Here is a 22649-nt window from a genome sequence, read left to right on the forward strand (position 1 = left end):
ATGTCACCTGGAGGGCAGGTATCTTCTTCTTTGAGGTGGAGGACAGGAGGAGGCGGACCCTGAAAAAAGCGGACAGGGTTAAGGTTAGGGTTAGGGGTCAGGGGTCAGGGGTCAATCCGTTTGTTACTTCCTGTTTTGACTGTTGTGTTAACACCGACCAACCTCTTGCTCATGATGCTAGTGTTAGCCGCCAGCTCTCGGTTAGCGTCGCTTGCCTTCCTGCGGCGGCGGCGGTTGAGTCGTTTCTCAGCGGCAGGGTTGTCGGGGGGGTCAGGGGAGGATCTGCTGGGACTGCTGCCCCCCCCACTTCCTGTCCCTCGGCTGTTCAGGTCCCGCAGGACGTCGTAGTTGATCTTACTGGAGATCTTCTTCTTCTCTAACATCCTCTCGATGGCCTCGCCCGCTGTGGACGCCGCCACCTGATCCTTCTTCCTCTTCGACTTCTTTGGCTGCAGTCACACAGAAAGATCAGCAGGTAGAAGCACCTGGACACAGGAGCCCCTGGACCCCAGGCTGGGAGACGCTGTTCACTCACCTTCTCTTTATATGTCCCCTGTTCCTTCTCCTTCCTGATCCTCTCCTCTTTCTCTGCAGACACACAGAGCCATTACACCACATAAGAAGCAGAAGAAGAAGAAGAAGAAGAAGAAGTCTCCCTACCTTTCTGCTCCTTCAGGTACTCTGCGTTCTGTTTCATCCACAGCTCCGTCTTCACCTCGACCTCCTGATCATTCAAGATGTACTGCAGCAGGAAATGTCCACAATATAGAAGTCTATGAGGAAATGTTCCTGCTCCTCTCCTGATGTATTACCTCAGATTGTATAGAAGTCTATGAGGAAATGTTCCTGCTCCTCTCCTGATTTATTCCCTCAGATTGTATAGAAGTCTATGAGGAAATGTTCCTGCTCCTCTCCTGATGTATTACCTCAGATTGTATAGAAGTCTATGAGGAAATGTTCCTGCTCCTCTCCTGATGTATTACCTCAGATTGTATAGAAGTCTATGAGGAAATGTTCCTGCTCCTCTCCTGATGTATTCCCTCAGATTGTATAGAAGTCTATGAGGAAATGTTCCTGCTCCTCTCCTGATGTATTACCTCAGATTGTATAGAAGTCTATGAGGAAATGTTCCTGCTCCTCTCCTGATGTATTACCTCAGATTGTATAGAGGTCTATGAGGAAATGTTCCTGCTCCTCTCCTGATGTATTACCTCAGATTGTATAGAAGTCTATGAGGAAATGTTCCTGCTCCTCTCCTGATTTATCACCTCAGATTGTATAGAAGTCTATGAGGAAATGTTCCTGCTCCTCTCCTGATTCATTACCTCAGATTGTATAGAAGTCTATGAGGAAATGTTCCTGCTCCTCTCCTGATGTATTACCTCAGATTGTATAGAAGTCTATGAGGAAATGTTCCTGCTCCTCTCCTGATTTATCACCTCAGATTGTATAGAAGTCTATGAGGAAATGTTCCTGCTCCTCTCCTGATTCATTACCTCAGATTGTATAGAAGTCTATGAGGAAATGTTCCTGCTCCTCTCCTGATGTATTCCCTCAGATTGTATAGAAGTCTATGAGGAAATGTTCCTGCTCCTCTCCTGATGTATTACCTCAGATTGTATAGAAGTCTATGAGGAAGTGTTCCTGCTCCTCTCCTGATGTATTCCCTCAGATTGTATAGAAGTCTATGAGGAAATGTTCCTGCTCCTCTCCTGATTTATCACCTCAGATTGTATAGAAGTCTATGAGGAAGTGTTCCTGCTCCTCTCCTGATGTATTCCCTCAGATTGTATAGAAGTCTATGAGGAAATGTTCCTGCTCCTCTCCTGATGTATTACCTCAGATTGTATAGAAGTCTATGAGGAAGTGTTCCTGCTCCTCTCCTGATGTATTCCCTCAGATTGTATAGAAGTCTATGAGGAAATGTTCCTGCTCCTCTCCTGATTTATCACCTCAGATTGTATAGAAGTCTATGAGGAAATGTTCCTGCTCCTCTCCTGATGTATTACCTCAGGTTCTATAGAAGTCTATGAAAATCTGTGGTACAGAAGTAATTGATGGACTGACCTTATCAATCTCCTGATCATCAATATCCTTCAGGTCCAGCTCTCCACTCTCCGACTGCTCGTCTGTAAAACCACAGAAACAGATAAGAATGAACGATTCCGGTTTAGCGCCTCATTGACCTTTGTGTCATGAATAAAGTACATGCTACTAGGAGCCATTCAAACACATTGATTTCCACTTTTGTGAATGAAGCAAGTCAACAATTTTTCAACCTAAATTTTTAAGCTATTACTCACTCGATATTAGGATCGGATATCGGTCCTGATATTGTCAAAATAGCTGGATCTGTTATCAGAAAGTTCAGCCGATCCATTAACTGTTGATTTGCGACGTGTTACGGCATGTGTCCGCAGCACATGCACAGCACGCTGGTTAAGTGCACTGACAACAACCGCTACCAACATGGAGCGAACTAAAGAGTCGGCTGTATGGAGGTACTTCACCTTGGCTACACCAAATACTCCTACGGCTGGTTGCAATATATGTCAAAGTAGTGTTGCTAGGGGTGGTGGTAGCACCGCTAAATATAATACCAGAAATATGATCAAGCATCTCCAGAAGTACCATGGTAAGGAGCACGCGGAGCAAAAGTAAAGGAGCAGGAGACACGACACAGCAGTTAACTCTGTCAGAATCATTGCAGAGACGGGAGATCTTTCCTCCAACCAGCGCGAAAGCCACAAAGATATCGGAGAAAGTTATGGAATTTATTGTTTTGGATGGCTAACCTTTGTTAGTGGTAGAAAACGTGGGCTTCGGTCGCGTAGTTGAGTTCCTGGAAGTGAAGTACAGTATAACTTCACGAAAGTATTTTTCCGAGACCGCACTGCCAGAACTGTAAAAGAAAGTGTGCGAACACATCTCAAAAGAGATGAAAGATGTTAACGCAATGAGCTTCACCACTGATATCTGGAGCTCTGGCGTGTGCCCTATGTCTCTCTTAAGTTTAACTGTTTACTGGTTGGACACGAGTTGTAAACCGCAGAGTGCGATGCTCCAAACCAAACATTTTCATGGTTCACACACCGGCGCCACGATTTCGACTGCCTTAAAGGAAATACTTGCTCAGTGGCATATTGAGCAAAGTGCACGTCATTCTGATAGACAACGCTAGAAATATGAGAAAGGCCATGGCCAACATGGGCGTGCGCAACTTAGGCTGCTTTGCGCATACGTTACAGCTCGTAGTCAACGAGGGACTATTGTCCCAATGGAGTGTGATACCATAACCTGCTGTCGACAAATTGTGGGGCATTTTAAACATTCTCAACTTGCATATTCACACCTGCAAGACATTCAGCTCCAAATGCGAATGGAGCCTAAACGCCTGCAACAAGACGTCAGAACAAGGTGGAATAGCACTTAATGATACAAAGTCTTCTGGAACAGAAACGAGTCCTCTGTGCCTACATTGCTGACCATGATGATCTGCCAACAACACTGACTGCTAACCAGTTGGCCCTGCTGGAAACAACTAACATTGTTTTTGCACCATTTGAAGAGCTAACTAGGAAGGTGAGCTCATCCACCGCCTCCACAGCCGATGTCATTCCAGCTGTTACTGTCCTCAGACGTATGCTGGCCAGCGAAGGCAATGCAGATACTGGCATTAAAACAATGAAAAGGACCCTGCTGCAAGCTCTCGACAGACGCTCTGGCACTGTGGAAGATGAACCCCTATATACATTTGCCACCTCGCTGGACCCGAGATACAAAGACAGGTAAGATTGTAAACTAACGTATTTTTGTAGGCCTGTATAGAATCCTTCTGTCTCTCCATAACAGTACCAATAGTGCTGTGCAATGAATGTGATAAGATGCTATGATGTACATTTATGTAGAACATTTGAAATGGTAAATTATATATGATTATCATTCTGAATACCTATTAATTAGTATATTACTTTGATCAACCAGGAGTTTCAAGTTTTAGTGCCAAATCAAAGAAGTTCACAATGAGGTTTTAAGCAATGTTTTATTTCTGTTTCAGATACTATACAAGTGCAGACGTTGCAAAGCATGCAAAAGATGCACTGTTGAAGGAATTTGAGGAAGAAGACTCGAGGAGCAGCACAGCTGGAGCGTCAGGGGCTGCAGAGCCACTCGAAAAGGCCCCTCAGATGGAAGCAGCAGCACCATCATCAAGCAAGAGCAGCTTCATGAAACAATTTGACCTGAGGATCCTGGTGCAGCAAGCAAGTCAAGCCCTGCTGTCGAGCTGCAAGGATGTTTTACTGAGAAAACAATCGCTACCTCAGACAACCCATACCAGTACTGGGGTGTCAACAAACATCGGCTACCTGGTCTTGCTGCTTCTGCCACAAAATACCTGTGCCCCCTGCACTAGTGTAGAGAGTGAGAGACTGTTTAGCACAGTTTCCGACATCTTGGATGAGAAGAGAAACAGACTGACAGCAGAGAGGGTAGAAATGCTTGTTATCACAAAAAAGAATCTGCCATTACTGCTGTGAGCATCCAGACCAATCAGAGGTTATGAGTGGTGTGCCTCTAAATGTTTACAAATGCTTACTGTTTGTATGTTTGAGCAATTTACTTCTTTGCTCTCAGGTTCAGCTGCTGTATTTTGTTATGTAATATATTTATAGCTACAGTTTGCACTAAATATTTAAAAATGAGTTTGATTAGTGATTGAAGAATGTTTGGAGAAGGTCCTTATTCTGTTTCAGCTGCTGTATTTTATTTATTTGAACTTATTATATATATTTAAGTTTGTTCTCATTTTATGGAAGACTGATTTCATTTGATTTTGAATTTGCTGCTGGTGCACAACAGTTTATTTTTGAATAACACATAAATAATGGTTCATTATATTTATGTGTTATTTCGTTACGTTTTATGTTAGGAAAGTAAAGTTTATTTTATAAAGTAATGTTGAAGTCAAACCTGAAGCCTTAAGTCTCTTCTACATAGTGAAGTATACAGTTTTTAAATTCAACAATGGTATCGGATCGGTATCGGTATCGACCGATAGATATGCAAAACCCAGATATCGGAATCGGTATCAAAATCAAAAAAGCCGGATCGGTGCATCCCTATCCGAGATACTTACTGTTATATTATACAAAATACTATTTCTGTTGTGATTCCACCAGATCAGAGGTGTCCAAACTTTTTTCTCCGAGGGCCACATACAGAAGTATATATGAAGGGCTGGGACGCTCACTAGATATATATATATATGTGTATATACATAAATATACATATATATATATATGTATATTTATGTATATATACATATATATATATATGTGTATATACATAAATATACATATATATATATATGTATATATACATAAATATACATATATATATATGTATATTTATGTATATATACATATATATATATATGTATATATACATAAATATACATATATATATATGTAGATACGTTTATATATTTCAAGCTTGTTATGTTAATCAGTTATTGGGATTTTTTCTAATCAACTTAGATTTGGTAGACATATTTTTGTAACTTTAATTGACTGAATTAATTTGTAAATTGTGCTTATTAACATATTAATGCTACTGTGTAATATATTTGTACATAAATATTTAAGAAGTACAATATAAGACAAGCACAAGTTTCATGTGTGGGCCATATTTCATTATACGCTTTGAATTAGCTGATGGCCGATTCAAAAGGGGTAGTTTGGACACCCCTGCACCAGATCCTCAAACACCATTTCCTGTCAGTATGGCTTTTCGAAGCATGCATTACGTTTGTCTGAGCAGGTGATTCTTACCGTCTGGTTTCCCTTGTGTTTCCTCATCGAAGGTCTGGAAGGTCTGCTGGAGGGTCAGGCTGGCGGCGCTCGGCAGCTTTCCTAGGATGACGGCCAAAGAGGCGGCCTGACGCTGAGGCCCCGCCCCCTCGTTTTCTGGCCCTGCCCCCTGTTCGCTATCATCGGCCTTCTGCCCGTCCTCCTCCTGGATCACCTGACTCAGGAAGTTCTGTGTCAGGTGTTGGGCAGCGGCTTGGAGCTCTGCCTCCTCGACCTCAGGCACCTCGGGCTCAGAGGTCAGGGACAACACCTCGGCGTCTTCGGGGTCTGAAAAATTAAAGGGTTGATGAATATTTTTGATTTTGCTGGAGAGTTTCTTGACTTAGAATCAGTACAAACCAATTTCTTTGGCGTAGGCAGCGTAGATTCCTCTCAGTTTAGGGCGGCTCTTCTCCAGCTCACTCTCAATCTCGTCTTTGTAGCAGCTAATCTCTCCTGACAGGACCAGGTAAAAGGGTTTGTTTTAGTTTAAAATAATTCCTTGCTTTAAAGTGTCCTCAGTCCTTCTTTTAGTTCCATTTAAAGTGTCCTGAATGATCCCTACAGTTCTCTCTGGAGCATCCTGAATGATCCCTACAGTGATCTCTCCTGAATGATCCCTACAGTGATCTCTGGAGAATCCTCAATGATCCCTACAGTGATCTCTGGGGAATCCTCAATGACCCCTACAGTTCTCTCTGGAGAATCCTGAATGATCCCTACAATTCTCTCTGGAGCATCCTGAATGATCCCTACAATTCTCTCTGGAGCATCCTGAATGATCCCTATAGTTCTCTATGGAGCATCCTGAATGATCCCTATAGTGATCTCTGGAGAATCCTCAATGACCCCTACAGTTCTCTCTGGAGAATCCTGAATGATCCCTACAGTTATCTCTGGAGAATCATGAATGATCCCTACAGTTCTCTCTGGAGAAGCCTGAATGATCCCTACAGTTCTCTCTGGAGAATCCTGAAAGATCCCTACAGTTCTCTCTGGAGAATCCTGAATGTTCCCTACAGTTCTCTCTGGAGAATCCTGAATGATCCCTATAGTTCTCTATGGAGCATCCTGAATGATCCCTACAGTGATCTCTGGAGCATCCTGAATGATCCCTACAGTTCTCTCTGGAGCATCCTGAATGATCCCTATAGTTCTCTCTGGAGCATCCTGAATGATCCCTATATTTCTCTCTGGAGCATCCTGAATGATCCCTATATTTCTCTCTGGAGCATCCTCAATGATCCCTACATTTCTCTCTGGAGCATCCTGAATGATCCCTACAGTGATCTCTCCTGAATGATCCCTACAGTAATCTCTCCTGAATGATCCCTACAGTGAACTCTGGAGAATCCTCAATGACCCCTACAGTGATCTCTGGAGAATCCTCAATGACCCCTACATTTCTCTCTGGAGCATCCTGAATGATCCCTACAGTTCTTTCTGGAGCATCCTGAATGATCCCTACAGTTCTTTATGGAGCATCCTGAATGATCCCTACAGTGATCTCTCCTGAAAGATCCCTACAGTGATCTCTGGAGCATCCTCAATGAACCCTGCAGTGATCTCTGGAGAATCCTCAATGACCCCTACACTGATCTCTGGAGCATCCTGAATGATCCCTACAGTTCTCTCTGGAGAATCCGGAATGATCCCTACAGTTCTCTCTGGAGCATCCTGAATGATCCCTACAGTTCTCTCTGGAGAATCCTGAATGTTCCCTACAGTTCTCTCTGGAGCATCCTGAATGATCCCTACAGTGATCTCTGGAGCATCCTGAATGATCCCTACAGTGATCTCTGGAGCATCCTGAATGATCCCTATAGTTCTCTATGGAGCATCCTGAATGATCCCTACAGTGATCTCTGGAGTTTCTTAAATGATTCCTACAGTGATCTCTGGAGCATCCTGAATGATCCCTACAGTGATCTCTGGAGTTTCTTAAATGATCCCTACAGTGATCGCTGGAATGTCTTAAATGATCCCTACAGTGATCTCTTGAGTGTCTTAAACGATCCCTACAGTGATCTCTTGAGTTTCTTAAATGATCCCTACAGTGATCTCTGGAGTGTTTTAAATTATCCCTACAGTGATCTCTGGAGCATCCTGAATGATCCCTACAGTGATCTCTGGAGTGTCTTAAATGATCCCTACAGTTCTTTATGGAGCATCCTGAATGATCCCTACAGTGATCTCTGGAGCATCTGAATGATCCTTAGTTCTCTCTGGAGCATCCTGAATGATCCCTACAGTTTCTTGGAGCATCCTGAATGATCCCTATCAGTTCTCTAATGGAGCATCCTGAATGATCCCTACAGTTCTTCTGGAGCATCCTGAATGACCTACAGTTCTATGGAGCATCCTGAATGATCCCTACAGTTCTATGGAGCATCCTGAATGATCCCTATGCGATCTCTGGAGCATCTTAAATGATCCCTACAGTGTCTTGGAGCATCCTGAATGATCCCTACAGTGATCTCTGGAGATCTGAATGATCCCTACAGTGATCTCTGGAGCATCTGAATGATCCCTACAGTGATCTCGGGTGTCTTAAATGATCCCTACAGTGATCTTGGAAGATCTAATGATCCTACTACCTGGAGCATGATGTCTAAGTTCTCTGGAGCATCCTGAATGATCCCTACAGTTCTCTTGGAGGTCTAAATGATCCCTACAGTGATCTCTGGAGCATCCTAGAATGATCCCTATAGTTCTCTATGGAACATCCTGAATGATCCCTATAGTTCTTCTGGAGCATCCTGAATGATCCCTACAGTTCTCTCTGGAGAATCCTGAATGATCCCTTTAGTTCTCTCTGGAGAATCCTGAATGATCCCTACTAGTTCTCTCTGGAGCATCCTGAATGATCCCTATAGTTCTCTCTGGAGCATCCTGAATGATCCTAGAGTTATCTCTGGAGCATCCTGAATTATCCCTACAGTTATCTCTGGAGCATCCTGAATGATCCCTACAGTTCTCTCTGGAGCATCCTGAATGATCCCTATAGTTCTCTATGGAGCATCCTGAATGATCCCTATAGTTCTCTCTGGAGCATCCTGAATGATCCCTATAGTTCTCTCTGGAGCATCCTGAATGATCCCTACAGTTCTCTCTGGAGCATCCTGAATGATCCCTATAGTTCTCTTTGGAGCATCCTGAATGATCCCTATAGTTCTCTCTGGAGCATCCTGAATGATCCTTATAGTTCTCTATGGAGCATCCTGAATGATCCCTACATTTCTCTCTGGAGCATCCTGAATGATCCCTATTGTGATCTCTGGAGCATCTTAAATGATCCCTACAGTGATCTCTGGAGTTTATTAAATGATCCCTACAGTGGTCCTCTGGAGTTTCTTAAATGATCCTACAGTGATCTCTGGAGTGTCTTAAATGATCCCTACAGTGATCTCTGGAGCATCCTGAATGATCCTTATAGTTCTCTATGGAGCATCCTGAATGATCCCTTACATTTCTCTCTGGAGCATCCTGAATGATCCCTACAGTGATCTCTGGAGTGTCTTAAATGATCCCTACAGTGATCTCTGGAGCATCCTGAATGATCCCTACAGTGATCTCTGGAGTGTCTTAAATGATCCCTACAGTTCTTTATGGAGCATCCTGAATGATCCCTACAGTGATCTCTCCTGAATGATCCCTACAGTGGATCTCTGGAGAATGCTGAATGACCCCTACAGTGATCTCTGGAGCATCCTGAATGATCCCTACAATTCTCTCTGGAGCATCCTGAATGATCCCTATAGTTCTCTATGGAGCATCCTGAATGATCCCTATAGTGATCTCTGGAGCATCCTGAATGATCCCTACAAGTTCTCTATGGAGCATCCTGAATGATCCCTATAGTTCTCTCTGGAGCATCCTGAATGATCCATAGAGTTCTCTATGGAGATCCTGAATGATCCCTACAGTTTCTATCTGGAGCATCCTGAATGATCCCTACAGTTCTATATGGAGCATCCTGAATGATCCCTACAGCTATCTCTGGAGCATCTTGAATGATCCCTACAGTGATCTCTGGAGTGTCTTAAATGATCCCTACAGTGTCTTATGGAGCATCCTGAATGATCCCTATAGTTCTCTCTGGAGCATCCTGAATGATCCCTACAGTTCTCTCTGGAGCATCCTGAATGATCCCTATAGTTCTCTCTGGAGCTTCCTTAATGATCCCTACAGTTCTCTCTGGAGCTTCTGAAATGATCCCTACAGTGATCTCTGAGTGTCTTAAATGATCCCTACAGTTCTTTATGGAGCATCCTGAATGATCCCTACAGTGATCTCTCCTGAATGATCCCTACAGTGATCTCTGGAGAATGCTGAATGACCCCTACAGTGATCTCTGGAGCATCCTGAATGATCCCTACAATTCTCTCTGGAGCATCCTGAATGATCCCTATAGTTCTCTATGGAGCATCCTGAATGATCCCTATAGTGATCTCTGGAGCATCCTGAATGATCCCTACAGTTCTCTATGGAGCATCCTGAATGATCCCTATAGTTCTCTCTGGAGCATCCTGAATGATCCATAGAGTTCTCAATGGAAGATCCTGAATGATCCCTACAGTTCTATATGGAGCATCCTGAATGATCCCTACAGTTCTATATGGAGCATCCTGAATGATCCCTATAGCTTCTCTGGAGCATCTGAATGATCCCTATAGTTCTCTCTGGAGCTCCTTAATGATCCTATAGTTCTCTCTGGAGCATCCTGAATGATCCCTATAGTTCTCTATGGAGCATCCTGATGATCACTACAGTTCTCTATATGGAGGCATCCTGAATGATCCCTATAGCGATCTCTGAGCATCTTAATGATCCCTACAGTGATCCCTCTGGAGTAATCTAAATGACCCCTACAGTGATCTCTGGAGCATTCTGAATGAATCCCTACAGTGATCTCTGGAGTGTCTTAAATATCCCTACAGTGATCTCCGGAGGTCTAAATGATCCCTACAGTTCTTATGGATCTATTCCCTGAATAATCCTATAGTTCTCTCTGGAGCATCCTGAATGATCCCTACAGTTCTCTCTGGAGGCACCTGAATGATCGCCAAGAGTTCTCTATGGAGCATGCCTAAATGATCCCTACAGTTCTTCGTCTGGAGAATCCTGAATGATCATCTACAGTTCTCTCTGGAGCATCCTGATTGATCTCCCTACAGTTCTCTATGGAGCATCCTGAATGATCCCTATAGTTCTCTCTGGAGAATCCTGAATGATCCCTACTAGTTCTCTCTGGAGCATCTGGATGATCCCTACAGTTATCTTGGAGCATCCTGAATGATCCCTATAGTTCTCTCTGGAGCATCTGAATTATCCCTACAGTTTCTCTGGAGCATCCTGAATGATCCTACAGTTCTCTCTGGAGCATCTGAATGATCCATATAGTTCTCTATGGAGCTCCTGAATGATCCTACAGTTTATGGAGCATCCTGATGAATAGATCCCTATAGTTCTCTCTGGAGCATCCTGAATGATCCCATAGTTCTCTCTGGAGGCATCCTGAATGATCCCTATAGTTCTCTCTGGAGCATCCTGAATGATCTATAGTTCTCTATGGAGCATCCTGAATGATCCCTACAGTTCTTCTGGAGCATCCTGATATGATCCTATAGGATCTCTGGAGCATCTTAAATGATCCCTACAGTGATCTCTGGAGGCATCCTGAATGATCCCTACAGTGATCTCTGGGGTCATTAATGATTCCCTACAGTTCTTATGGAGCATTTCCTGTTCATGATCCCTACAGTTCTCTCTGGAGCATCCTGAATGATCCCTACAGTTCACTCTGGAGCATCCTGAATGATCCTTACAGTTTTCTCTGGAGCACCCTGAATGATCCCTACAGTTCTTTATGGAGCATTCTGAATGATCCCTACAGTTCACTCTGGAGCATCCTGAATGATCCCTACAGTGATCTCTGGAGCATCCTGACTGATCCCTACAGTTCTCTCTGGAGCATCCTGAATGATCCCTACAGTTCTCTCTGGAGCATCCTGAAAGATCCCTATAGTTCTCTCTGGAGCATCCTGAATGATCCCTACATTGATCTCTGGAGCATCTTAATGATCCCTACAGTGATCTCTGGAGTGTTTTAAATGATCCCTACAGTGATCTCTGGAGTGTTTTAAATGATCCCTACATTGATCTCTGGAGCATCCTGAATGATCCCTACATTGATCTCTGGAGTGTTTTAAATGATCCCTACAGTGATCTGTGGAGCATCCTGAATGATCCCCACAGTGATCTCTGGAGCATCCTGAATGATCCCTACAGTGATCTCCGGAGTGTCTTAAATGATCCCTACAGTGATCTGTGGAGCATCCTGAATGATCCCCACAGTGATCTCTGGAGCATCCTGAATGATCCCTACAGTGATCTCCGGAGTGTCTTAAATGATCCCTACAGTGATCTCTGGACTAAAATAACCTCTTGGCAGATTAAGATACTGACCTTCGACCTCATCTAGTTTCCTGGCCAGCTCGTGTTCCAGCTACAGAAGAAGAGAGTAACACGATCAGTTGGGTCATTGGATCTTTGTGAACTCATTTGGCAGCAGCCAATCACAGACAGAGTGATCTACCTGTTGCATCTTGGCTTTGTGCTTGGAGGCAGTGAAGGAGGGCGGATCACATTCCTGCTCCAGATCTACCTTCATGAACTCATCGATGGTCAACTGACTGGTGGGCGTGTCTTCAAACTCTGTTAACCTGCAGGGCGGGAGAGAGCATTCTAATCTAACCCCTTTTGTAATCTACTGAGCTCTATTATGATATATTGTAATCTACTGTGATATGTTGTGAACTAATGTAGTCAGCTGGGATCTACAACGGTCCACTGTGATCTACAGTGATCTGCTCTCACCTCTTCCTCAGAGTTGTCTGGCAGACCTTCACCACACCGATTACGTCCTTCACCGTTCGTCGAAACTTGTGCATCCGAGCTGCTACCAGGAGAGCTGGGGGGGCGGGCAGATGTTGAATAAATGGTTGTTCTTTGCTGTTTCCATGTTAACGTTGCCCATCTTGTACCTGCTCCACAGAGTCCGGAGGGGCGACGTCCGGTGTGCATCCAGTCCCTCTTCATCCTCTGCACCAGGCGCAGAGCCGTCATAGAAACCTCGTGAGTCTGAACCCCGAACTCCAGCATGTGGGCGAAGCGGGGGATGTACAGGCAGGGGTCTGGGTTTGGTTGGGGTGGGACACCATCAGCTGGCTTCCTAACTAACCATTTCAATTATTCACATTCAGAACCCGGGTAATTATCATGATGATACTCTTTCTAGGTTTCTACTCAGCCTGCAGGTGGAACGTTGAGGAAACATCAGTAAACTACAGACCCAGAGACCCAGACGCTGTAAAGCACTGGGAGTGGAGTCAAGACGATTGTTATACTCTGTCCTCCAATCCGGACTTACCTCTGGTGGTCATTTAAACACATAAATAAAAAAAAACACCTGACCGTTTAAATTATAAAGTAATAAAGGTTCACACCAATTGCGGGAGCGTTGATGCAGAGCTCCCGAGCCAACAGCAGGAACGTTTTTCCAAGGATGTAAACATTCACCTGAGCACATCAAACAAACCTGATTTATACACATATAGGAATACATATATACATAAATAAGTACACAGACTATGTGTGGGTCAGGCCTACCTGCAGCAGGTCACTCAGGTCCAGCAGCATGTCTGACACACAGTTCAGGAAAACCAGCACAACTTGCGGAGGTCGAAAGTAACAGTATTATACAGAAACCTTCAAAATAAAAACATGTGAGAATCAGTGTTTGCTAGGATACGTGGCGTCCCCTCAGTGCGACACACCAGGTAGAGGCAGGCGGCGATGACGTGCTCCGTCTTCCGTCCTCGAGTCAGGTGCTTACTGACCACCATTTTGAAGAAGTTGAAGGCCGTGTCCAGGCAGTGCTGGTTCAGCTGCAACTGACTGCCTAGCTGCTGGATCTGACGCTTCCCTAACACAGGAACAGAAGGCTGACAGGTAGCTGACAGGAAGCTGACAGGGGCTGATAGGTAGCTGACAGGTAGCTAACAGGGGGCTGACAGGTAGCTGACAGGAAGCTGACAGGGGCTGATAGGTAGCTGACAGGTACCTAACAGGGGGCTGACAGGTAGCTAACAGGGGGCTGACAGTTTGCGAACAAGTAGCTAACAAGAAGCTGACAGGGGGCTGACAGGGAGCTGACAGGTAGCTGAGGGGACTGACAGGAAGCTGACAGGGAGCTAACAGGAAGATAACAGGGAGATGACAGGAAATTGACAGGGAGCTGACAGGAAGTTGACAGGAAGTTGACAAGGAGCTGACAGGAATTCTTATTCTTTATTAGAATCCCCATTAGCACTAGCATAAGCGTTGGCTATTCTTCCTGGGGTCCTCACACACACACAAAACAAACAGTAAACAAAACTAAAAGCAAAATAGAACAACTCATTTCCTCATATGAACAATGGTTTACCAAGTGAACAAAAATGGTCATCACATTTTAGCCATCATCACAAGGCCAACCCACAGGCAGTTACATTTGACTCTGTAGTGCTCATAGAATGTTTGAGCAACCTTTTAAAATGTACTTGAGAATTTTCCTGAATTATGTGGACTGGTAACGAGTTCCAGCTGACCATGGCTCTGAACATGACTGTTTTCTGTCTGATATTTGATCTAGATGTGGGTCATACGAACCTTCTTTCTATTGCATGTCTTGTTTGATAGTTATGTTGAGTGTACTGCGATATAAACCTGTGATAATATATGAGGTAAGTGTGTCACTGTAATATTCCTGTAAGTGGACCTCTGTCTGACACTCAACCATTTAAGGGTCTCCAACATTTCAGTCACTCTGGTTCTGTAGGAGCACTGCAGTGCACATCGTGCTGCCTTATTTTGAGCTACTTGTAGTTTGTCTAGATCTTTTTCTGCAGCACTAGACCAGATAACAAAACAGTCATCAAGCTGTGACAGAACCAAAGCATCTAGAACTTGTCTACTGACATCTTTTGGCAAATATTTTACAATTCTTTTAACAAGTGACACACCCCTTCCCATTTTACTACATTATCAATTTCTTTAGACCAAGATCATTCTTGATCCAGAGTTCAATGTTCAATTTCAATATGGTTTAAATGTAATAGCAACTTAGGTTCACCTTTTAACTGATGATTTGATCCTATTATTAAAGATTTAGTCTTCCAGCATTAACTTATTATTTATGACCCACTCTGAGATCTGTTCTAGACCCTTGTTCATACAGTGACTCGGCTCACTTGTAGATGAAGCTGCTCCATATATTGTCGACTCATCTGCATACATTACAATTTTGGATTCTTGTAGCACTAATGGTAGATCACTTGTAAAAATAGAAAATAAAAGTGGCCCCAAAAACTACCCTGAGGAACTCCACAAGTGACTGACTTAATCTTTGACAAACCTCCATTAATAAAACAGTTTGACATCGATTGGTCAAGTAACGTTCTACCCACCTCAGCGCATTCAGATTAAAGCCATATTGTTTTAGCTTGTGCAACAACAATGGATGATCAATGACATCAAAGGCAGAACTAAAATCAAGTAGTACTGCACCCACTAACTTCCTATCATCTACCTCCACCTTCCAGTCACCGGTCATCTGTGTTAAAGCAGTACATGTTGAATGGCCCGGCCGGTAAGCGTGTTGGTAACCAGTGTTAAGATTGTGACCTTCAAAGTGTTTTTGTATTTGGTTAAAAATGATTCTCTCCATTATCTTTCCTAGTGCTGGTCACAAACGTATTGGGCGGCTATTTGTACCAGAAAATGGTCCAGCTGGATTTTTTGCAAGTGGAATAATTTTTGCTATTTTCCACGCCTGTGGGCAAACACATGTTCAATACTCACACTGATGATATAGCAGATAGGCTATGCAACCAAATGAGCAGCATATCTAAGAAATGTACCGTCTAAATGATCCACACCTGTTTATCATTACATTTACCCAGTAGACATTCAACATCTGCAATTGTCACTTTCTCTATTTTAAATGTACAGCTTCTTATTTTCCATAATTAAATCATTTATTAGAAAAGTGGAGTTTATAGGTTGCTTCACATTTCTCCTGAGATCATTCACTTTATCAAGAGAATAATCATTCAAAGAATTAGGAATGTGTACTGGTTTACTCAAGAATTTCCCTTCCACCTCAAGATATGTGGAGGTGGATTTCGGCTTACGGCCCATCCTGCCATTCACTAAACTCCACAGCTGTTTCTTCTCATCCTTAATGTCTTTGGTTTTATTTCCGTAATACAATTGGTTTTCCTTTTTATTTAATGCTGTAACATCATTTCTTAACCTTCTATAAATTTGCCCATCTGACTCATCACTTGAGGAGAAAGCTACACTTTTGGCCTCATGTCTTTGTTTCATCAGATCTCTTATTCCTCATCTAACCAGCGTGCTCTAAAGTTCCTTACTGTCAGTTCTCTAAGTGGTGCATGTTTATCAATCACTTGCATGAATAACAAATTAAATACTGCAAGAGCATCATCTGGATTTGGTTTTTCAAAGATATGTTTCCAACACATCTTTGAACCTCCTTTATAAACGACTCCTCACAGAAACATGTCACTGATCTCCTCACAATTACTTTCAGTCCTGCTTTTGGCCCCTTTGTCTTTCTCATGGTAATTATTCAGTTATGATCAGTACACCCTACTGGAGTTGATATGGCCTGTGAACATAAATGGCTAGCATTTGTAAATATATGATCAATACAAGTTGCACTTGTTGCTCCACCTTTCTTTATGCATCCTAGTAGGTTTAGTCACCATTTGTACCAAGTGACATGTATTAGCTGTTGTCTGCAACTTGTTTTTTGAGGCAGTGGGACATATTCCAGTCAATGTTTGAATCACCGATAAAATAAATCTCTCTATCACAAACTTTATCTAACATTTGACAATTTAGGTTTGAATTAGGAGGTCTGTAACAACATCCCACCAACAAAGGTTTCAAATGAGCTAAATGAATTTGAAGTACTTCAATATCAGCAGACATCAAATCCTATCTGACTTCAGCTGGTATTTCCTTTTGAGTGTATACTGCCACCCCACCTCCATATGCATTCCTGTCTTTTCTAAATATACTATATCCCTGAATGTCCACTGCAGCGCCATTAAAGGCGTCATCTAAGTGAGTTTCTGATATTGCTAACAAATGAATACCACATGATAATATTTCCTCTATCTCAGGCACTTTATCTCTTAGGCTACACATATTGATATGAGCCAATTCAAACCTTTATTTGGTCTTTATTTGACATTAATGGCAATTTAAATGTTTTTCCTTTTTCCCTTCTTTTCAAATTGAGAGCTGAACCAAAACATACAAGCAACACAACTTCAACCACACACACCATCACACACACAACCCCACACCTCACTGCCCATAGATTGCTATCCATGTGCACACTCACTCACCTAAACGAGCAGCACGGTAGCTCCCTAACATTTTAGATAAAAACCTTTGTGTTAAACACATTCATGGTAATGTCTTGCAACGCAAGATCAAATTTATAAATCAAAATGACATTTTTAGGAGGAATGAACAACAATAGAGACCAGTTCAAATTGGCCTCTATTCAAAATCTATTCAACCTAATCTCATAGTCGCAGTTGATGAAATAAATAACCTAAAATAAGGTAGCAGATAACTCATAGGCCAGTGAATATTGGCCTACAATGAATAAATTCGCAATACACCAAAACTGCAACAGTTCCCTTTGCATAATATCATTCATTTCATCTCCTAATGTGCATAACCATCTAATGACGTCATGTCCATCAGTCATTTCCCACCTATTTCAGCTTTGAGCTGAAACCGGGTTTATCACTGTTTTATAGAAATGCTCAGCTTCACTTCAGTCCCGATACAGTTTTGTTTGTCCATTGAAGGTTACGATGAGTGTTGCAGGGAACAGTAGTCCATGCCTCACCTCAGCCTTACGCAGCTTCATCCTGACGTCATTGAAAAGTGCTCTCTTCCTGGCAATATCCGCAGTAATAGCAGGAAATATCTTCACTCACATGCCTCGGAAAATGATCTCTCCCTTGCTTCTTGCCAGCTTCAAGATAGCTTCCTTTGCTTGGTATCTCTGCATAGTGACAATCATAGGTCTGGGTCTCATATCAGTCCCATGCCCAATCCTGTATGCCATCTCGACTGCCAGGTCACATGAGAGCTCACTTCCGAATACCTCCTTTAAAAAGTTTGTCACAAAGGCAATGGGATCGCTCTTCTCTATATCCCTTCTCAGTCCAAACACAGGTAGATTCAACTTTCTGTTTTGAATCTCCATCCTCTCAATTTTGTCTTTAAACTCTTTGTTTTCCTTCATTAGATTTCCATTTGCGGTTTCGAGTATAGCAACCCTACAATCCATATCGGTCAGTCCCTCCTCCATATCACCGAGCCTCTGACAACATGAGTCGAGTTCTCCCTTTAAAGCATCAAGCTGCGGCTGGAATCTCTCGAAAGCAGCCCCTATCTCCTCTCTTATTATTGAGCGTATTAGTGCCGACAGCTCCGAGTGGCTCACCTGCGAGGACTCGCTCTCCATGGCGTTCTCCTCAGCTGCTCGTGTGTCATTCACTCCCGACAGGCCGCTGCTCTCGTTTAACGGCACTTCAGCCTTTTTGTGTGCTTTCTTTGATGCCATTATATTCCTCAGATTATATTTCACTATGGACTTTGACTGAACAACTTGATCATCCGTTCATAACCTGATTTTTCAAAAGTTTGAAACGGGAGCTACACGCTCCTAAGTTTTACACACCACTTCCGCGCATGAGCAGCATCGAGTTGACTGGAAGGAGAGGAAGCTGACAGGGAACTGAAAGGGGGCTGACATGGAGCTGACAGGTAGCTGACGGGACTGACAGAGCCTATAGGAAGCTGACAGGGACTTAACAAGGGGCTGACAAGTAGCTAACAGGGGGCTGACAAGTAGCTGACAAGGATCTGACAGGGGGCTGACAGGTAGCTGACAGGTAGCTGACAGGGGACTGACAGGTAGCTGACAGGTAGCTGAAAGGAAGCTGACAGGGGGCTGACAGGGAGCTGACAGGGAGCTGACAGGAAGCTAACAGGGGGCTGACAGGTAGCTGACAAGGATCTGACAGGGGGCTGACAGGTAGCTGACAGGTAGCTGACAGGAAGCTAACAGGGGGCTGACAGGTAGCTGACAGGTAGCTGACAGGAAGCTAACAGGGGGCTGACAGGGATCTGACAGGGGGCTGACAGGTAGCTGACAGGTAGCTGACAGGTAGCTGACAGGAATCTAACAGGGGGCTGACAGGGAGTTGACAGGTAGCTGACGGGACCGACAGGGAGCAGATAGGAAGCTGACAGGGAGTTGACAGGGAGCTGACAGGAAGTAGACAGGGAGCTGACAGGGGGCTGACAAGGGGCTGACAAGTAGCTAACAGGGGGCTGACAGGTAGCTGACAAGGAGCTGACAGGAAGTAGACAGGGAGCTGACAGGGGGCTGACAAGAAGTTGACAGGAAGTTGACAGGGAGCTCAAAGGAAGCTGACAGGGAGTTGACAGGGAGCTGACAAGAAGTTGACAGGAAGTTGACAGGGAGCTCAAAGGAAGTTGACAGGAAGTTGACAGGGAGCTGACAGGAAACTAACAGGGAGTTGACAGGGAGCTGACAGGGAGCTGACAGGAAGTAGACAGGGAGCTGACAGGGGGCTCACAAGGGGCTGACAAGTAGCTAACAGGGGGCTGACAGGTAGCTGTCAAGGAGCTGACAGGGAGCTAAAAGGGCTGACAGAGGGCTGACAAGGGGCTGACAAGTAGGTAACTGGGGGCTGACAGGTAGCTGACAAGGAGCTGACAGGGAGCTAAAAGGGCTGACAGAGGGCTGACAAGGGGCTGACAAGTAGGTAACTGGGGGCTGACAGGTAGCTGACAAGGAGCTGACAGGGGGCTGACAGGTAGCTGACAGGTAGCTAACAGGGGGCTGACAGGTAGCTGACAGGAAGTTGACAGGGGGCTGACAGGTAGCTGACAGGTAGCTAACAGGGGGCTGACAGGTAGCTGACAGGTAGCTAACAGGGGGCTGACAGGTAGCTGACAGGAAGTTGACAGGGAGCTGACAGGAGGCTAACAGGGGCTGACAGGTAGCTGACAGGGAGCTGAAAGGAAGTTGACAGGAAGCTAACAGGGGCTGACAGGGGGCTGACAGGAAGCTGACAGGGAGCTGACAGGAAGTTGACAGGGAGCTGACAGGAAGTTGACAGGGAGCTGACAGGAAGCTGACAGGGAGCTGACAGGAAGTTGACAGGGAGCTGACAGGAAGCTAACAGGGGCTGACAGGGGGCTGACAGGTAGCTGACAGGGAGCTGACAGGAAGTTGACAGGAAGCTGACATGAAGCTGACAGGTGGGTGACAGGAGGCTGACAGGTAGATGACAGGGAGTTAACAGGGGGCTGACAGGTAGCTGACAGGTAGCTGAAGGTACTCACCGGCCTGCAGGGTCTGCGCTCTGGATTCTTTACCAACACTCGTATGAAAACCGGAACCAAGCAGCGGCGCCTTCACCGGACCTACGCACGCACGCACGCGCGCACACGCACGCACGCACACACACACACACACACACACACACACACACACACACACACACACACACACACACACACACACTTAGTGTCTCTGTACCATACGAGGACATGAGGATTTAGTGTCTCTGTACAGTATGAGGACATGAGGATTTAATGTCTCTGCACCATACGAGGACATTTCAAGGTTTCAAGGTGTTGTTGGTCATATGCACAGCAGATACAGCGTATATGTTGGCAATGAAAATCTTATGTCCCATGCTCCTCCAACAACTCAACATACATGGTGCAGATAAGATAAATAAAATAGTGCAAAAAGAGAAGAATATTTACAATATCAACAATACAGATTTGAGGATGTGAAATATATACATATTTGGAATACATTGAGAGTATTTGAATACTTTACTCTGTTGAATGAGGAGGTATGGACAGATGCATATATTATGTATAGCAGATGTATATGGCAGATATGTACAATATATAGATATGTGTACTATAAACATGAGGATTTAGTGTCTCTGTACCATACGAGGACATGAGGATTTAGTGTCTCTGTACCATACGAGGACATGAGGATTTAGTGTCTCTGCACCATACGAGGACATGAGGATTTAGTGTCTCTGTACCATACGAGGACATGAGGATTTAATGTCTCTGTACCATACGAGGACATGAGGATTTAGTGTCTCTGTACCATACGAGGACATGAGGATTTAGTGTCTCTGTACCATACGAGGACATGAGGATTTAGTGTCTCTGTACCATACGAGGACATGAGGATTTAGTGTCTCTGTACAATACGAGGACATGAGGATTTAGTGTCTCTGTACCATACGAGGACATGAGGATTTAGTGTCTCTGTACCATACGAGGACATGAGGATTTAGTGTCTCTGTACCATACGAGGACATGACGACTTAGTGTCTCTGTACCATACGAGGACATGAGGATTTAGTGTCTCTGTACCATACGAGGACATGAGGATTTAGTGTCTCTGTACAATACGAGGACATGAGGATTTAGTGTCTCTGCACCATACGAGGACATGAGGATTTAGTGTCTCTGTACAATACGAGGACATGAGGATTTAGTGTCTCTGCACCATACGAGGACATGAGGACTTAGTGTCTCTGCACCATACGAGGACATGATGATTTAGTGTCTCTGCACCATACGAGGACATGAGGATTTAGTGTCTCTGTACCATACGAGGACATGAGGATTTAGTGTCTCTGTACCATACGAGGACATGAGGATTTAGTGTCTCTGCACCATACGAGGACATGAGGACTTAGTGTCTCTGCACCATACGAGGACATGATGATTTAGTGTCTCTGCACCATACGAGGACATGAGGATTTAGTGTCTCTGTACCATACGAGGACATGAGGATTTAGTGTCTCTGCACCATACGAGGACATGAGGATTTAGTGTCTCTGTACCATACGAGGACATGAGGATTTAGTGTCTCTGCACCATACGAGGACATGAGGATTTAGTGTCTCTGCACCATACGAGGACATGAGGATTTAGTGTCTCTGCACCATACAAGGACATGAGGATTTAGTGTCTCTGCACCATACGAGGACATGAGGATTTAGTGTCTCTGCACCATACAAGGACATGAGGATTTAGTGTCTCTGCACCATACGAGGACATGAGGATTTAGTGTCTCTGCACCATACGAGGACATGAGGACTTAGTGTCTCTGAGTGTCTCACCGTCAGCAGAGACAAACTGTCCGACCGCAGATGAGACTCCTCCAGTCCCCTCTACAAACTGGACTTCGGAGACGATGATGTTGTCCTCGAGGACGGACCCACAGCTGGTGCACACTGCGCTGCCTCGGGCCTGGTCCACGTCGATGTCCCCCCCACCACAGGTCTTGCAGAACCTCATAATGGAGGTCGGAGGTCACACTGGGGGGGGCAAGTATTCACTATTAATACTACAGTACCATTACTACGCTGACTGTTGAAACACTGTATTATAGTATGTATATATGTACTGATCTGTGATTACACCCCCAGGTTAGGAAAGTCACCTGAGCAACAGACCCAAATACTGAGGAGTAGAGATCAAAAATAGAACAAAAAAATTTAAAAATAAAAACAATACCTGTACATAAACAAGGAATTACAAAACAATAATTTAAAATAAAAAAAA

The 22649-nt window shown here is 44.2% G+C and overlaps 1 protein-coding gene across 2 annotated transcripts in view; it reads right to left on the minus strand.

Moving 5' to 3' along the window:
• The window catches only part of LOC134863204 (transcription factor IIIB 90 kDa subunit-like), a 30127-nt gene that overhangs the window by 6562 nt on the left and 916 nt on the right, over window positions 1-22649 (minus strand). Inside the window, exons 2-17 of one of the 2 annotated variants that reach the window (XM_063881565.1) lie at window positions 22205-22402; window positions 20385-20465; window positions 13663-13836; window positions 13521-13552; window positions 13358-13430; window positions 12896-13045; window positions 12729-12822; window positions 12448-12574; window positions 12318-12357; window positions 6210-6305; window positions 5832-6137; window positions 2068-2129; window positions 661-742; window positions 536-588; window positions 163-449; window positions 8-59 (exon numbers count right to left, since the gene is read on the minus strand). In XM_063881565.1, coding sequence (XP_063737635.1) covers window positions 8-59; window positions 163-449; window positions 536-588; window positions 661-742; window positions 2068-2129; window positions 5832-6137; window positions 6210-6305; window positions 12318-12357; window positions 12448-12574; window positions 12729-12822; window positions 12896-13045; window positions 13358-13430; window positions 13521-13552; window positions 13663-13836; window positions 20385-20465; window positions 22205-22382 — 1887 coding nt within the window. In that variant the 5' untranslated portion in view covers window positions 22383-22402. Of the gene's footprint in view, window positions 1-7; window positions 60-162; window positions 450-535; window positions 589-660; window positions 743-2067; window positions 2130-5831; window positions 6138-6209; window positions 6306-12317; window positions 12358-12447; window positions 12575-12728; window positions 12823-12895; window positions 13088-13357; window positions 13431-13520; window positions 13553-13662; window positions 13837-20384; window positions 20466-22204; window positions 22403-22649 lie in introns of both variants that reach the window. The other variant, XM_063881564.1, reaches the window with a different exon arrangement.

The sequence above is a fragment of the Eleginops maclovinus genome, chromosome 4, assembly GCF_036324505.1.
Source record: "Eleginops maclovinus isolate JMC-PN-2008 ecotype Puerto Natales chromosome 4, JC_Emac_rtc_rv5, whole genome shotgun sequence".
Lineage (NCBI taxonomy): Eukaryota > Metazoa > Chordata > Actinopteri > Perciformes > Eleginopidae > Eleginops > Eleginops maclovinus.